We start from the raw sequence: 18010 nt of genomic DNA on the forward strand, positions 1-18010 counted from the left end.
CCTGATCAGATGGATCATCATCGTTTCAAATAGTTTGTTCACCTTCCTTTTTCTTTTAATTTCTTTAATTTGCTAACAAGTTTGTCTTATTTGTCCAATAGCATGAGTTATGATTTTATAGTTTCTTTTCTTTTTGCTGCGATTTTATAGCTTGTTTCTGATCAAGACATCTCCGCAGGACTGCTGGTGGCACCGTGGCACTATTGGTGTGGGTTCTGATCCATAAATCATATCCTATGCATGATATTTCTCCTATTGGGATATACCGGTCTCATGTGTCTTTTCTCTCTTTTTTTTATTCATTTATTCACTGACCTCTCACCTGATTATCTATAATACCTTGTCTCATTTAGGAAGCTATACCTATACGTCTCACATTGTGGGTTTTGATATTTGGATCCGGTAAAACAGTAATAATAATGAATGATAATAATTCTATATTCGATGATGATAAAATAGTAATATTTATTGAAAAATTGATTTTCTAATTTTCCATTTACATGAACCCAAGTCTCATTACTCTTTTATTTCAAATGGCCAAGTATGAGGTAAACTGTGAACCTACACTTTCTTCCTGGTTGGGTATTGAATCCGCTGCCATTCCATGTATTGGACTTGATGTATTATAACACATCTGGGGTAATTGTTGCCTTTGACCTGATCCACTGATACCCTATATTTTGGAATGAAGTTACTTGTAATGTGAGTCACTAGCTAGGGGTGTCCACATCGAACCGTGGGGTGATTTTTTGGACCAAATCGATTTTTTCGGTTTTTATATTTAATCGAACCGAAACTGAACTGATGCATTCGTTTAACTGGTTGATTGGTTAATTGCGGCTCGATTTTTTGTTTTTTTTTTTTTTTCTCACGCCCTCAAAATTAAAAAAAAAGGAAACTAGGAGAGTGGGAGTTTGAGAGATTGTCGCCGAAGCAAGAGGGATTGCAGTGTCGGAGGCCGTCGGTCCGTTGGGGAAGAACGAAGAAGAGAATTGGGAGTCAGAGAGAGAGAGAGGGAAAAAAAGGGAAAAGGGAAAGACGCGGCGGGTGTCAGACAGGATGTTGTGGAAGCAGGAGGGATCGTCGGTGTTGCTGAAGCAGGAGGGATCACAGGTGTCGGAGGCTGTCGGTGATTCGGTCGGAGGGCGGAGCGTCGAAGGCCGTCGGTCCTTTGGGGAAGAACGAAGAAGAGAACTCAGATCTGGGACTGTGAGAGAGAGAGGGAAAAAAGGGAAAAGGGAAAGACGCGGCGGTTGTCAGACAGGATGTTGTGGAAGCAGGAGGGATCGTCGGTGTTGCTGAAGCAGGAGGGATCATAGGTGTCGGAGGCTGTCGGTGATTCGGTCGGAGGGCGGAGCGCCGAAGGCCGTCGGTCCATTGGGGAAGAACGAAGAAGAGAACTCAGATCTGGGACTGAGAGAGAGTGAGAGGGAAAGGCGCGGGTGTCAATCTGTCAGACAGGCTGTTCGCTAGTCTACCAAAAAGTCTCAGTTTGGCAGTTTAAACACTCTCAGACTGTTGAACTTTTTTATTAGATTTTCAAGAAAAAAACATATTATATATATCAGTCGGTTCGGTTAACCGCCGGTTTTTTTAAATGGTTAACCAAAATCGAATCGATCAGTTTAATTAATTAATTTTTTGGTTCGATTTCGGTCAATTTTTTTTTGATTGGTTCGGTTTTTCGGTTTTTTTTGCTCATCCCTAGCCACTACATGTCTTTCAATCCTAAATGTGTGAGAGAATTTACTTTGATCTTCAGATACCTCTTATTCCTGCTTATTTTTGTCAGAATTTTAATTCCTTTGCCAAACAACTAAACCAAAAGAAATTGACTCAAATGGCTTCTGCTAGAACGCAAATTTTAGGCTCTAAACTGTGAGCACCTGGTGCATTTATTTTTCTTGATTTTTATTTCTATATTTTTAATGCATCATCTTGGATAATATCGATTATCTGATTGGATTTTTTTTCTGAAAATTTAGAACGTTTGTGGAACATTAGAGGAGTATGTTTAAGAAAGCTAACTTTAGCCTTGTAATATTATAATGGTGAATATTACAACATTTCATATTGTTTTTTGATAGGCAACAAAATTCTAGATTTCGCTAAAACATCATTGCATTCATGCTAGTAACTTTTGTAAACCTACCTTTGTATTTCATTCCTATTTGTAAAGAGAATGTTTGCATACATAATTTGGCTGAGAAGCAAGAATAATGTGTTATAGGTAATTTGGATCGGCTCGGCTCGACACGACACGACAGTACGTGGACTATGCTAGGCCTAGGGTTTCAGATCCATGGGCCAGCATGGCACGATACGATTGTGCGTGCCGTAACGCCCACGAGACCGTAGTGGGCTGCGCTCGGATTGCCTCAGCTTTTTTACAAAAATACCCCTAACAACTATATAGGGGGGTATTTATGTATTTGGTTTTGGGGGGAGAAAGAAAGACACAAATGCCCCCAACAGCTATATAACAACTAGTTTAGGGGAGGGCATTTTGGGTAAAGTGATAAATAACTTTACAATGACCAAAATACCCCTCCTAACAACTAAAAAATGACTAGTTTTTAGGTTATTTTGGGCAATTGAATTACTTTAAATTCCTATAAATAACCATATCCTCCACCATTCTCATCATACCAATTCAACAATTCTCTTAATCTCTTCTCTATTTTTCATACTCTCAAGTTTTAATCTCTAAATCTCTCATAGATTCTCTGATTCTCAACTTTATCGAAGTTTCAACAAGAAGAAGGCTTGCTCAATAACTCAAGTATCTCAAGTTAGCAATTTGGGAGGCTTGGACTCTTGGAGTTGAAATGCTTCAACCATTGAAATCAAGTTGGGATTCCGAACCGACAATTCGGGTAAGTGCAATTAAATTAATTTTTATTTTTTAGAATTAAAAAAAAATGGCAGGCTCCTCTTGAAACCAATTCCCCAACATGTTCAATGTTGACAATATTTAGTTGCACCATGGTAGTGTTAGCACCGATATGGATGATATTGATATTGATGAAACTTCCACCCTTAGTACTGATACTAGGGGAAAGAAAAAGAAGGCTACTAAGTTGATTAGCTCGATTTGGAAAATCTTTAAAGAAGAGGAGGTTCAGGGAAAGGAAAAAAAAAGTTGTTTGCCAAGAATGTAGGAAAGACTTTAGCTATTATAGCAAAGGTGGTACTAGCCATTTGGGCAGACATTTGCTCACCCATGAGAAAGAAGAAGAAGATGGGAGAGAAACAACACAAACACAAATTGGGTGGAGGGGGTTGGTATTTTTAAATATTCTCAAAAAAAAAAGAGAGGCAAGAATTAGCAAAATACATTATACATGATGAACAACCATTTTTGTTAGTTGAAGATACTAAACTTGAAAAATGGTTACACAATTATGTAAATCCACAATTTTAAAAAGATTTTAGGAATACTATTAGATCAGATGCTTTAAAATTTTTTTATTCATATAAACAAATTTTAATTTATATGTTATCAAATCTTAATTCTAAAGTTGTAATTACTTTTGATATTTGGACTTTTAAATTTAACATAAGTTATATTTGTGTTACCGGTCATTCTATTGATGAAAATTGACTTTTAAATAAAAGAATTTCAAGTTTTACTAGGCTTGTATGGCCACATATTGGCCCAACTATTGCTGCAAGTATTTTAAATACTTTACATGCTTATGGAATTGATAATAAATTATTTTCTATTAGTTTTGATAATGCTAATAATAATGATTCATCAATAAATATTTTAAAATCTCAATTAAAACCATGTTTAAATGGTAAATTATTTTATATCATATGTGCATGTCACATCTTAAATTTATGTATCCAAGATGTTTTAAATATTATTTCACTCATATTTCTAAAATTAGAAATTGTATTATATATATTTTAAAAGTCTTGGAGCAAGAAAGCAAGAATTTAAATATTTTTGTCAAAATTATGGTTTAAAATATAAACATTTTATACTAGATGTTAAACATAGATGGAATTCTACCTATTCTATGTTAGAAAGTTGTATTTCTCACAAACAAATTCTTAGTGATTTTTATAATGCAAAAATGCTTACTGATATTATATTTGAGGAAGATCGGGAAATGACAATTTACATAAGAGATTTTTTAAAACATTTTTATGATGCAACTAATGAATTATCGGGTATTTATTATCTAACTAGTTGTAATTTAGCTTATCAATTAATGATGATTAGTGATTGTTTTACAAAATATAGAAAGAATCCACAATTTAAAAGTATTGTTGAAATAATGGAAAATAAATTTAAAAATATTAGGAAAACATTTATCCTCTTAATTTCTTAGCTACAATATTAGATCATAGGATTAGAAAAGATGGTTTAGACATTTTAGTTGAAATATATTGTGAAAATATGAATATTGAAATTAGAAATAAAAAATAAGAAATTAATAGTTTATTATTTGAAATGTATAGTTTTATATGAATTTGAAGTAACAAGGAATAATAAAAATTCTACAACTTATACATCTACATCTTCCACTTCTGAACTTCAGGGCAGTAGTGAAAGAGAAAAACTTTTTTATTTAATAAGTAAGAGGCAAAAATCCACTGCCTCAACAACAAGTTCATTTACTGAACCTAATTTTTATTTACAAGCAAATTTTTCTACTTTAGGTGATTCTTCTTTCACCTCAGAGGGAACAAATAATTTTAATATTTTAGCTTGGTGGAGTGAACAAGCAAAAAATTATCTAGTTTTTGCCGCCATGGCACTTGATCTACTAACCCCTCTGGTGTCTACAGTTCAATCAGAGTCTTGTTTTAGTACAGGTACTAGGGTGTTGGACGACAAGAGAAGTTGTATGAATGATGAAAGTCTAGAGATGTGCATATGCTTTAAAGATTGGTTGGATGCTGAAGATAGATTACGAGACTAAGGAGGGCATGACACTACACTTGATGTTTCACCTGAAGTAGATGATCAAAGTCAAGAACAATAGGAGAAAATGATGAAGTCAATATTTTTTGTATACTCAATAGTTGTATAACATTTTTTCAAATTATTGTAAATTTTGTTTTATTTTTATTTAATTTATTTGATATTTTTTTAATAACGTAGTTTTTTATTTTCAATTTGTAACTATATTGTATTTTTTATATTTTATTAAGGGTAAATTACAAAGACCCCCTTGTACTATGGGGTCAGTGACAAAGTCCCCCTTTTACATTTTTTTTGCGACAAAGACCCTCTAAACTTTAGCCGTTAAACAAAGACCCCCTTCTGTTAATGTTCTGTCAGTTAACTTCGAAAAATTTTTCATTTGACTGTTTAAAGTTTTTTAAATGTCCAAGCTACCCTTTTTATACTGTTCATTGTCTTCTCCATTGGAGTTAGGTGAAATGGCTACAATAAAAACAACGATTTTGAAACATTTAATGGAGAACATTAACAAAATAAAGGGGACCCCTTTTATGACGAAGATGGGAAAAAGGATGAATTAGAAGACTTAACTAGAGACGAGAAAGAAGCCAAATAAGCTTTGGGGTGAACCAATAAGGGCACCATAACTCACCCTTGTAAATCTTCTTGTACATTACCACTCTGTAGGAAGGGAAAATAACTAGCAATCAAAACAAACAAAACCACTCTGTAGGATCAGATATCCATTTCCTAGGTTAAATAGGTTTTAATAGAAAAAGGGCAAGAAAAAGAAAATAGAAAAAGTTTAGTGGGGTATTTTGATAATTTAACGCTTTCCGTCATCTGACTTAACAGCCAAGGGGGTCTTTGTCGCAAAAAAAAAGTACAAGGGGACTTTGTCACTGACCCCATAATACATGGGGGGTCTTTGTAATTTACCCTTTTATTAATTTATTCCATTTTCTAATTTTCATATTTCATTCATCCAAACATTGTATGCTTTGTACCATTCAAATTTAAATGAAATAAAATTTCTATTTTTCTTCCAATTTGTTATTTGAGTCTTTATCTCTTTGACTTCTTATTTGGTTAAGTATTTTTTTCATTTCTTTGTTAGATTTCTTATTTTTTTTCAAACAGTTCCCAAAGAAAGTTATATTTTAGTTTTACTTAGCAAAGAAATAAAAATATAAAAAATATAAAAAAAGCAAAAAAAACAAAAAAATAGTCCGACTCAGTTTGGCCCACGCCTAAGGCCTGGCTTGTGGCCTAGCCCGACATGGCCCAAGCCCATGGCATGGCCTATAGCCCACCCGGTCTAGGCCCGCGGCACGGCACGGGCCCGCACAGGCTTGGGCCATGTCGGGCCAACTGCCCAAATTATCCCTGGGGAGAGCGGCATGGCCTAGGACAGTCCACGGGCCGACACAACCCATTTTACACCTCTAAATCACACCAAAGAGACCTTGCTCAACAAGAACATAACTGCATCTTCTATCCTCATTCCCTAGCCATTAAAAATTACTTTATGCCATGTTTGGTTCAATTCTCATTCTTTCCCATTCTTACTCAAGATGAAATTTTAAAATGGATAAGAATGGGTAAAAATAGGCAGAATGAGAAAATATTGCTATGAAGCAAACACTTTTTTTCCTAAAAATGAATTCTTTTCAGACTAACAAGTGTCCTATGTTGCTCATTTTTATTTTTCAAAAAAAAAAAATGCCGGTATTCATAAATTGCTAGCCTAGGTCTCCAACATTTAATGTTTACGAGTTGGCATAGATGTTTTGTAAAAATACTTTCTTAAAAGTGCTTTTATATAAGTATTTTTTGTAAAAGTGTTTTTGTAAAAGTACTTCTATAAAAATGCTTTATAAAAGTACTTTTGTAAAAGTGTTTTTTATTAAAGTGCTTTCATAAAATTACTTTTATAAAAGCAATTTTATGCTATGGGACTGATTTTTCATTCTAAACAGAATCTAGCCCATGACAAGAATTTTGCCTATTATAGAGGTTTTTTTTTTTTTTGTGAACGGCCCTTGAATAACACAGCACCACACTAATAGCCCCCTCCACAAAGTCCATAATAGTGGGAATTGAATCCGCATCTCTGTTAGAACAAACCAGCTAACGTAGCAAGTGACCCACCTCTTAGTTAGCTATTCTAGTTCATGGGGTGGCAGCAACATTGACGGTACAAATCTTGGAGCAACACAATAATATGTGTAACTTTCAAGATTGAAAACTATTGATCCTTAGTTTTTGTACTTAGAGAGGATCCGTCATGAGAGACAGATGAAATCATGAAATGTCGGGGTGCAGAGAAATGAAAAATAAGGCCTCAATACAAGTCCTATCACTCTTACTTCAGAAGCCTTTTAATTTGCAATTACATAAGATTTCTAAGCGCTGGGTCCGATGGTAGATGTAGGGCAGTAGGGGGTATTTGGTACTGTGGTCATCTTATGTGATGTGCTTGAATTTACTGGCGTGAATTGATGCATGAGAATTGATCCATGAGGTGAGATTTAGCCCTAGATCTAACAGTTTGTGATCGATGTGGTCATCATTCAATCCAGTATAGCGTGAATTGATGCGTGAGAATTGATCCATGAGGTGAGATTTAGCCCTAGATCTAACAGTTTGTGATCGAAATGAATCGGTCTGCATTCCAAATCACTTATTCATCTCCTATGGTTAAGAATTGATCTAAAAACCATGTTTTTTTTTCAGATTTATCAAAAAAGTTATTCTATATAGAAAAAAGTGTCAATATTTTAATAAGATAAAAATATTTTTTTAATAATAAAATTTTTATGACTATAACAATCATTATTTTATTTAATTAAAAAAAATAAAAAAACATAATAAATATAATTTCAGGTTAAATGTTTTCCAGAAAACAGCCTGAGAGAGAACCTCGTTCACCATTAATGCCTAAAAAGTTTCCTAATCCTTCATACATTGATCCTCCCCCATCGATATCTCACCCCAGCAAAACAGGTGACCAAATATGTGATATATACATATTATACAAATTCATTATTGAAAACTCTAGATCTATTCAGGCCAGCAGTGTGAGGTGTTGCCACGTATCTACCGCTCGTCCTATCTGGAACAAATACGCAACCCGAGGAAGGCACAAACTTCAAACAAAGAAACTGAGTTATCTAATTATCCTTCTCTTTCTCAGTTCTCGCCATTCCCATCGGACACCTTTAGATAGATAGATAGATAAGAACCAACTCTTTTTCCCAATTATCATGACGCTGACACAGTCTGTGTCTATCCAGTACCAATATCACACTTGTCTTCCCTTCCCCCTATATCCTATAAATCCCCCCCTCCCTCTTCTCTTTTTCTCTCGCTCGCAGCAGCCTCTCTCAAGTCTCACCACAACTGAAAACAACAACTACGTCGAGATTATTTATATTATTAAAAATTAATATACGATGACGAACGTGGCGCCCTACTCTCGCACAACGTCGTTGAACTGCTACGATGTACCGAATGGTGTGGACGTCAGAGGTCGATACGATGATGAGTTCGCGAAGATTCTGACTAAAGATGCGTTGCAATTTGTATCAGAGTTACAGAGGGAGTTCCGAAGCCACATCAAGTACGCCTTGGAGTGCCGCAAGGAGGCACAAAGGAAGTACAACGCAGGATGTTTGCCTGGTTTTGATCCGGCGACGAGGTGCATACGGGAAGGGGAGTGGGTATGTGCGTCGGTACCGCCGGCCGTCGCCGATCGGAGGGTGGAGATCACGGGGCCTGTGGAACGAAAGATGATTATCAATGCCCTCAACTCCGGAGCCAAAGTGTTCATGGTGAGGGCGGACAGGGTTACGTTAGTTTTTGATTTCCTTTTATATTACCAAGCAAAGCATCTCATTCACGAATCACGACAGCATACATACTAACTACATTCATCTCATGCACGATAACGTGTGCATGCATGCATCTCAAACTCTCAATTCTCAATTTCTCATGTGTGCATTGCAATTTTAAATTGGTTGACCACTGCAACGGTGCCCGAAAAATATTAGATGACACATGTTTACATCATAGTCCCCCAAAGGACCTTGGATCTATAAAATCCAATTAGAAGTAAACACGTCATCAATCTGTGTAATTGGCTAATGTACAATCCACTACCGTGTGTAGCCTGCTGTACCCCTTACCCCACTCACTTTACTTACTATTGGCTGGTGTTCTATATGCTCAAATGGAAATTGGCGGTATATATGTATCCAAACAATATAGATGTATATTGTTGTATGTTTTAATTTTTAAATTATTTTTTTTTTTTAATTTGATATTTAAATCATATTTGTTATTTATGTGGATATGCACATTATTTGGTCTTTCTAATTGGGTCAAACTCAATATAATGGTTATAATTGTATTAAAAATAGGATCAAATGATAATAGAACTGTTTGATCTGATTTTATATTTATATTAAGATGGTTTGGTTAGAGAATTTCTCCAACATTAAATTTCTTTTTGATAAAATCTCAAACCTTAACTTATTAATTTGATATGAGATGTTTTCCAAATCAAATCAAACATACCGTGAACCAAGGCTTTTAAAACCAATTTGGACAACAAAACGGTTAGGGTCCGGTTCCCAGGTTGAACGGTCCGACTATTTGAATCGAATGATCAGTCCATTCTGACAATAAAATAAAAAATTAAAAAGAAGGTCAAAATCGTTGAATGGTTTGAATGGTTCAACCACTTGGATCAACGGTTTACTACCAAATCAATGTTTTTTTGGCAAAAATCCGATTTTGAGGAAAAACAAAACTGGTCACCTGACCAGTTCCTGGTCCGGTCCGGTTTTGAAAACCATGCCGTGAACACCCCCTACTACTTAACGGTCTTTTTGACTAAAAAGAGAATTATTGACTGTAAAGTCTGTAATTATTCTTTTACACACAACAACGATGGTAACGTGTAGCAATTAGCTCCCAAACAGCCAAAATTTTCAATGTTCTACAAAAAAGAACTCTTCCTGATGTGTCTTTATATTGTTTTCACAGGCCGACTTTGAAGATTCACTTTCGCTGACTTGGGAGAAGCTTATGAGGGGTCAAGTTAACTTGAAGGACGCAGTAGATGGGACCATAACCTTCTATGACCAGGCGAGAAACAGGCTTTACAAACTCAATCATCCTCACACGGCCAAACTCTTTGTCCGCCCTAGAGGGTGGCACCTGCCTGAAGCCCACATTCTCGTAGACGGTGAACCTGCAACTGGCTGCCTGGTGGACTTTGGCCTCTACTTTTACCATAATCATGCCACCTTCCGCCGGACACGAGGTGCAGGCTATGGCCCTTTCTTCTATCTCCCAAAAATGGAGCATGCGAGGTTAGTAGCTTCACTTCTAATATTAGCTTTATACAATAATTAAGAGTGTTTTCGAATGGCTGTTGAACTGGATGGTTAGACCGTGTAGCCTGAGAACCGTCCAGGCAACTAGTTCCGTTTTACCTTAAACCTAGTTCTTGACCAGAAACTGTTGAATTGGTCAACAATCCGTTGATCTAGGCAATGAAACGGTTGACCTATTCAATGGTTTTTGGTCATTTTTTATTTTAACTTTTTTTTTTTGTCAGAATGAGCTGTCAGTTCGAACTGAACAGTTGAACCATCATCAACATGGAAACCGGTGGCCAGGTTCCGGTTTCAGTTGGTTTTTAAAACATTGATAATCAATTCCTTCATTGCCATGGAGACATCACTGTACCAACAATGGAAGTAATGTGATCGGCAGGGAAGCCCGCATATGGAATTCTGTGTTTGAAAGGGCAGAGACAATGGCAGGGCTAGGCAGTGGAAGCATTAGGGCTACAGTTCTCATTGAGACTCTGCCAGCTGTTTTTCAAATGGATGAAATTCTCTATGAGCTAAGGGATCACTCAATTGGTTTGAATTGTGGAAGATGGGACTACATTTTCAGCTATGTCAAGACTTTCCAGGCTCACCCTGATCGCTTGCTCCCAGACCGGGTTCAGGTTGGAATGACTCAGCACTTTATGAGAAGCTACTCTGATCTTCTCATTCACACTTGCCATAGACGTGGTGTGCACGCCATGGGCGGAATGGTATGTGGGAGTGGGGTATTTTTATCCTACTACTCTAGTAGTTATGTATATGTAAATACACATAAAAGATTAATTAGTTGTGACAGCTCCATCCATAAATCTTTAACAGGCAGCTCAAATTCCAATCAGAGATGATCAAGTGGCGAATGAGGCAGCATTGGAGTTGGTGAGAAAAGACAAACTAAGAGAAGTACGGGCAGGCCATGATGGGACCTGGGCAGCCCACCCTGGTCTCATCTCCGTCATCATGGAAGTCTTCACAAATTACATGGGTGCCACTCCCAACCAGATAGAAACCATGAAGCGAGAGGATGCAGCCATTGTGACTGAAGAAGACCTCTTACAAAGACCCAGTGGTGTCCGGACAATGGAAGGCCTCCGACTGAATACCCGGGTTGGAATCCAATACCTAGCAGCATGGCTCACCGGAACCGGGTCAGTGCCTCTTTACAACCTCATGGAGGATGCTGCCACTGCTGAGATTAGCAGAGTTCAGAACTGGCAATGGTTGAAGTATGGGGTAGTTTTGGACGGAGACGGGCTTGGGGTGAAGGTGAGCTTGGACCTCTTTGCTAGGGTGGTAGAAGAAGAAATGGCCAAGATTGAGAAAGAGGTAGGTGAGGAAAAGTTCAAGCACGGCAAGTACAAGGAAGCTTGTAAGATCTTCAATCGGCAATGCACAGCTCCTACCCTGGATGAATTCCTGACGTTAGATGCATATAACCATATTGTCATCCATCACCCCAACGGATCCCCTAGGCTCTAAAATCTCATCATGTAGAGAAGCCTATTAGGGTCTATTGTTTGGTGATCAAATTATCCAAAACAATGACTATATGATCTTGAGGTCTCTCTAATGCTCTGAACACAAAACTATCTAGAAGCCTATGTTTATAATATTCCTCATATTTCAGAGTTTGCTGTTATTATCTTCTGTTGTGATCATCATCTTCAGGTATGTCTTGTGTCACAGTAGTCAATCATACTACCTGTAATAATAACTTTAATTGTTTGTATGGTATCATCAGTGATCTAAATTCACATGTTACTCTCTATCTATAGGGTTGTAAAAAGAATAGCCAAGAACCATTTGAACAATTCCCCCTGTCCTGAATGTATGCAACAGTAAACTGTTAGGCCACGATGTGCACAGAACCTAATTTAAAGACTTGGTTTAGATCATATTGTTAACACTAATTCTACAACTCCTAGAAACAAAATTCTGTAATAACCAGGACATGTCCATCCATGTGACAAAAAGGGCACAGAAACAGGGCTATTATTTCAAAGAACCAACTCAAAAACTGTGTATGATACCTGTACAAAATGGGATGGTGCAATACCACTATACCAATGCAATTTGGATCCACAACGCTGGATACAGGAGGCTTTTTACCTAGTTAGCCCACAAATGACCTTTATTCAACTGAAGAGTCTATCAGAAAGAAAATTGTGAATATTCTTCGCAAATGTAAGATGGAAAGCATGGACAGAATAATTTCTGGCATGGTTGCATCGATATTTGGTTTGGTCATGCATGACAAACTGCAGGTACATTGCAAACATATGTTTTATCTTCCAAAGGCCCTTGACCAATATGTTACTTGAGGGAAATCAGGATATTTTAAGATGCAATACCAGGCCAATAATGCTACAGGCCATCATCTCTTTTTTTCTAGCTGTATGGCAATTATGTATATACTGAACTAATGTCATTTCTCAAGCTCAAGCTGAAGACTGGGGGTTCCAAAACGATTTGATACCAAAAGGCCACTAAGATTTTGGAGAAAAGAAATAAAATGAAAACAGTAAAAAGCAATGTTCGTCTCCTAAAGATGAAAATACAGTTAATGATATCATGGTGGTCAGGATTCTCCAATTCAAACTGGCACAAGTCTTGTTGCTACAAGTCATTGGTAAACAGAAAATATTTTCATTCCAGCAAGCCATGACAATCAACTAAATGCATTTTCACATAATGTAATACAATGGAAACCAACAGTTCAGAATAGTAGGATCCAAAGTACTTATGGCAGAATTACAGAGAAAACGGTGACCAAGGTTTGCCCCCTGGCATCCATGTCAAGCTTGAGTAGTGGCTTTCCTGATCAAGTGAGCAATAACTGCTGTGACAAATCCCAGCAATGCACCAACAATAACCTGCAATAATATGTAAATTTGGAAATATTAGGCTCTTCTATTGTTGCATAGCAATAATAATATGTAGTGTTTACAGGATATGTTTGTTATGTTTTGTTTTTTCTGGGGGGGAGGTATTCAATGGTAGTTTGCATCTGCAAAATAAAGTAATCATGTATTGCTGATATTTTTAGAGATGGTATAGAATTATGTACTCATTTTTTCAAAACTAGTTTTGTAACTTCTAATATTCATCATGCTAATATGCAGTATGCAAAGTGACAGCTCGAATTACACCTGCAATCACTTTATATTTTAGGTACAATCATTTATCATCCTTTTGAGAATATCATGATGAGGAAGTTATCTTTAATGATTACAAGTCTTTCAAATTTCCCCTTTTTAGGAAAAGTTCATGAAATACCATTTGCTTTCTATACACTTCATTGTAGACCTGGAGCAAGAGCATAACTTTATAGCTTGAATAAAAAAGTTCACACAGAGACAAAGATGAGTTATGCTCAAAAGGAAAATCTTTACCATTTATCACATGGTTTTGAAGATGGAGTCTAGTATTACTTAAAACAAATGCATAATGCTAGACATGCACAACTGCATTAGGATACCCTATGGTCTATATAACAGTATAACTACATGATATATTTTTTCAAATAGTGACAAAATCAAAACAGGTTGATGCTACAACAAATAGTTCTTTTTCAATCAAACCTGAGAGGGAGTATGACCAAGAAGTTCACGCAATGGTCTGGTTTCTGCCAGAGGATGTTCAGCTGGAAGTTCAAATACAATTTGGTTCAGCACCTGCAGGATACCCAGTTTGAATATGATGACAACATATTAATCCATACATCCTGGAGTTACATTCCAGAGTTTATACAGTAACAAGGCACCAAGTCCCAATTAAAATAAAAAAGAAACTGATAAGAATTCAGCGGCTGGTCAGTCAATATTTCAACGACCCAAGAGAGCAATCATCAAACCTGCACGATTCAGAGAATAATCTCTTAGTGGTCTGTTATAAGTTTGTTATAGTCTGTTAGGAGTTTATTATCTTTTGTCCTTTTTGTTAGTTGTAACCAAATCTGGTTGAGGCTCTGTTATAAGTAGAAGGTGCAGGGGAAGGATGGAAACAAGAAGAAATTTACCCAATCTCTCTTCTCTCTCTCTCAATTTTTCTGGAGCTCACCTCACGCTCAAAGTGGGGAACACGTTGGTCCTATCAGAAACTAAGTTGTATTCATGCATCTACACGTTGCCTGAAACTAGTGAAGTATCATACCTCAGCTTGGCGCCCAGCATGCAATCTAACACCAAATGCATCATGCATCACCTGCCAAAAAATGACTTACATATGAAGCCTCAATTGGTTAGGCACTAAGAACATGGCCTATTAAAAGATTACCATAAGGATGTTGTTAATTTGTTAACATCTCAAATGAGCACAATAATAATACGTGGAAAGAATCATATCACCCCCCAAAAATGTAAAAAGGTCAACATATTTAAAAGTTACTTGATCAACTTTTATCCAAGAAAACAATTCTCATTCTCTCAATGCAGAGTATACAGCCAAGGAATACCAATGAACTATAGGCATGGAGCACAAAGATATTTGTACAGTAGCACCAATGGACTGCAGTAATGGAGTAACAATATGAAAACCATAATATGCAATGATTATGCTGCACTGCACATGTTACATGGTTGGTACACAGTACTTTTTTTTGCCCTTTTCAGCAACTTTATGGTACAGGGAAAAATACTATGCGGAATATACAAATTAAAAAGATATAATGCAGAGCAAAGGAGGTTGGCTCATTTAACAGTGAAGAGTAAGCCTTAAGAATTTTATAAATTAGATTGTTCAAGGACCAGAACTGCGAATCAATTAAAAAAGAGTATTTTATAAATTATTGAGTTCAACCAATGTATAAAATTAGGTGCACTTGGAATTGGAATTTCAGAAATCTTGGGACAATATTTCAATTCTGGTCAATTTTGAAAACGATTACCAAGTTCAACTAAGTAGGGTACAGGAAAATGTAGAAGAATTTCAATCTTTCATTACAATTTGGCCTTTTCCAAAATTGATGCAAAAACTGAGATCTAAAACTTGGTAGTTGCTCCACCATGCATGAAATATGGGACTTGCTAACAACTATTGCTCATAATGGAAAAGGTCAAATGACTTATTTTCCAGGAATGCAAAAATAGAAAACTAGTCTATAATGCATTATGGTGGAAATGGAACTAAATTGGAAAGCAAAGAGGTAACTTGTAGTACACAATTTATCACGAATCAGGAAAAAAACAGCTGGCATTAAGTTGCAGTAACAAGTAAACTAGATAATAAACAAATAAGTAATCTAGTAAGCCTCAGTTTATATAATGGATGATACACTTTTTTGTTTTTGAAAATTAAAATATCTCCTCTAGACAGAGTAAAGGCCATACCACACATGCTAAGATCATTGCAATTGCAAACACTGATCCTCCAAATCCATCTTGGAATCCAATAGCAATAGCAAGAGCAGTGACTGTTGCAGAATGCGATGATGGCATCCCACCAGAACTTATGAGCTGCTTAAAATCCCATCGTCTCTCCTTGTACCTGAAGATCTAATGAAAGTTCATAACTCTTAGGAGAAATTTATTTACACATACTGATATAAGAAGGCTAAGGAGAGATAGCTAGAACATAGCACTGACGCATGCAAATGCATATAAGATGTAAATTTTTGAATAAGCATATAGGATGTAAATTACATTCAAGTAACATGCACAATGCTTTCATTCAATAAATTTAGGTATGAAACAAGACTAACAATCAACCTGTAAAATTCAAAAGCTATTGAATGTTTATCTGGTTCTCCTTTGCAAAGTGGCACACCTCTTATTTTGTAGGAAACAAAAGTTACAAACTACAGAAGATTTTGGTTTTTATTTTCGTTTATTGCATCTTTACATTCACAATTTAGGTAGAATTCACCACCATAAACTTTGCAAGTCATTATTGAAATTAACTATGAAGGTCCTTACACCTAAGAACCTGAACCAAGAACAATTCCACCGATGGTGTCCTCTGTCCTCGATCAATTCTAAACTTAGAAAAGCAATATTTAACTAGATAATTATTAAAAAAGAAAAAAAAAAGAAAATGAAATAGAACAGAATAGCTTACTTGACGACCTCATGGGAGTTGTCAATGGGATGATCACTTTCAACAGTGACTAACATTATATTTATAAAACTCAATTAATTCTAATATGGATGTGGTAACAGTGCACAGAGAGATTAGCAACTTGTACGAAATACTTATCCAATCTTCATCTAAAGACACACTTTCACGACAGAGATACAGCCATGAGTATAAACCATGTCTACGCAGGAACAAATTTAGAAGTTGCGTCAATATACCACGATCAGTGCATCCCTAATGAGGACAGCATAGACCAACCCTATCCAAACATTATAAGGAAGCACTACATTATGCTTTTAATCCTATTAAAGACACAAAGTATCAAATAGCAAGTATAAGAAGAAATTTCCAATGAATTCTGAACTCTCTGTTCCATAAAATACTGACAATTTTCTACAGAAAAACTAAACTAAGCAAATGTAAAGCGAGTTGGTGCAAAGAAAAGTGGGAAACTAAGAATTGTGAAAAGCTAAAATTTCAACGCCTAACATCATCTGAATATTACATCAACAACTCGTGGTAAAAGGATACCAATTTCTTCGTCAAGCTGAGCATCAAAACAAGAATGAGAGAGCGAGAGAGAGTACCAGGTGATGAAGAACTTGCTGGATTGCGCGAGAGCGAAGGCAATGATGGCAGAAATGAAAGGGTAATTGGTAAAAACAGTGGAGGAAGAGGAGGAATAAGAAGATGGAGGAGGAGAGGGGACAGTATTTTGGAGAAGCGAGACTAATGAAGCTGTTATGTCATCCATGCTCTATTTGTCGTTGTCGAAGCTCAAACCAGTAATCCTTATCAATCTAATTCCGTCTATGTTGTATTTTTCTCTGCTTTCTTGTTCGATCTTGCTTGTTTATTCCTTCCTTTTCTTCAGCAATCTCGTTGTGATCTCTTACTTGTACAAACGCAGAGAGAGAGAGAGAGAGAGAAAGAGGAAAAACGAAGATTAACTAAGAGACATGGTTGTGTGAAGAAGATCTACAAGGCTATCGGTGGGCAACGAAGGTCCGTTGTAGTTCCAAGGGCAGAAAGCAAGCAAGAAAGCTCCCGTTTACTTGAAAACAACAATAAACGGACTTTTCTCTTGTTTGTCTCGTCCCTCCTCTCAGTTCTCAGTTCTCAGTTCGCCCCTTGCTCCACGCAAGACGCTTATTCTCTCTTTCAGGTTCTTACCGCTTTATTCATTCATAAATCATACTAATTTTTAAGTATTCTTTCCCTCGTTGGACAGTTGGCACACATCAGTGAATATGCCTTCATTCGTTCATGGATCACTAGAATATGCCGACCCCTTACCCCCCACCCTATATTTATATATAATTTTTATGCCAAGGGAGAATGCTAGCAAGACTCGCGTAGGCTACACGCAACCAAAGTTCAATTTACCACAAGAAACCCCACGATCCAACCAACGTCCTGGTGAAAAGGATTCAGAGCGAGGGTGTTCTAGTAAATTGAAACATGAAGTCTGGCTACACACCATCACCATCATGGTCGATTCAATTCAACAGCCCACCAAGGAATGGAATAGAGTAGAGAACTAGAGATATAATAGATATGGTACCGTATATGGCTACGGGATACCCCTAAGTCAAATTCCATATATATATATATGGAG

The 18010-nt window shown here is 36.6% G+C and overlaps 2 protein-coding genes across 3 annotated transcripts; one reads left to right on the top strand and one right to left on the bottom strand.

The window, feature by feature from the left end:
- The first annotated feature begins 8271 nt into the window (after window positions 1-8271).
- On the top strand, window positions 8272-12088 carry MLS (malate synthase). Its single transcript, XM_010250590.3, has 4 exons — window positions 8272-8751; window positions 9968-10296; window positions 10703-11033; window positions 11143-12088. Exons 1-4 carry the CDS (start codon window positions 8374-8376, stop codon window positions 11797-11799), a joined length of 1695 nt encoding a protein of 564 aa, XP_010248892.1. The 5' UTR covers window positions 8272-8373; the 3' UTR covers window positions 11800-12088.
- Window positions 12089-12875: 787 nt separating this feature from the next.
- LOC104591652 (uncharacterized) lies at window positions 12876-17653 on the bottom strand. 2 transcript variants are annotated; one of them, XM_010250587.3, is made up of 5 exons: window positions 16980-17648; window positions 15648-15804; window positions 14473-14523; window positions 13902-13994; window positions 12876-13193 (listed from the first exon to the last, which is right to left on the bottom strand). In XM_010250587.3, the coding sequence occupies exons 1-5, from the start codon at window positions 17144-17146 to the stop codon at window positions 13116-13118; spliced, it is 546 nt and encodes a 181-aa protein (XP_010248889.1). In that variant the 5' UTR covers window positions 17147-17648; the 3' UTR covers window positions 12876-13115. The 2 variants fall into 2 exon arrangements, with proteins under 2 accessions (XP_010248889.1, XP_088760643.1); XM_088904517.1 differs by lacking the exon at window positions 14473-14523 and having other exon boundaries at window positions 16980-17653.
- Between the last annotated feature and the right edge of the window lie 357 nt (window positions 17654-18010).

Source organism: Nelumbo nucifera, chromosome 4 (assembly GCF_055504915.1).
Source record: "Nelumbo nucifera cultivar China Antique chromosome 4, China Antique-T2T, whole genome shotgun sequence".
Lineage (NCBI taxonomy): Eukaryota > Viridiplantae > Streptophyta > Magnoliopsida > Proteales > Nelumbonaceae > Nelumbo > Nelumbo nucifera.

Coding starts and splice junctions, on each gene's coding strand:
- MLS (XM_010250590.3), top strand. CDS start 8,374: ATGACGAACGTGGCGCCCTACTCTCGCACAACGTCGTTGAACTGCTAC. Junction 10,297..10,702: donor CCAAAAATGGAGCATGCGAG/GTTAGTAGCTTC, acceptor TGTGATCGGCAG/GGAAGCCCGCATATGGAATT. Junction 11,034..11,142: donor TGCACGCCATGGGCGGAATG/GTATGTGGGAGT, acceptor AATCTTTAACAG/GCAGCTCAAATTCCAATCAG.
- LOC104591652 (XM_010250587.3), bottom strand. CDS start 17,146: ATGGATGACATAACAGCTTCATTAGTCTCGCTTCTCCAAAATACTGTC. Junction 14,524..15,647: donor CAATGATCTTAGCATGTGTG/GTATGGCCTTTA, acceptor ATTTTTTGGCAG/GTGATGCATGATGCATTTGG. Junction 13,995..14,472: donor ATGCTGGGCGCCAAGCTGAG/GTATGATACTTC, acceptor GGTATCCTGCAG/GTGCTGAACCAAATTGTATT.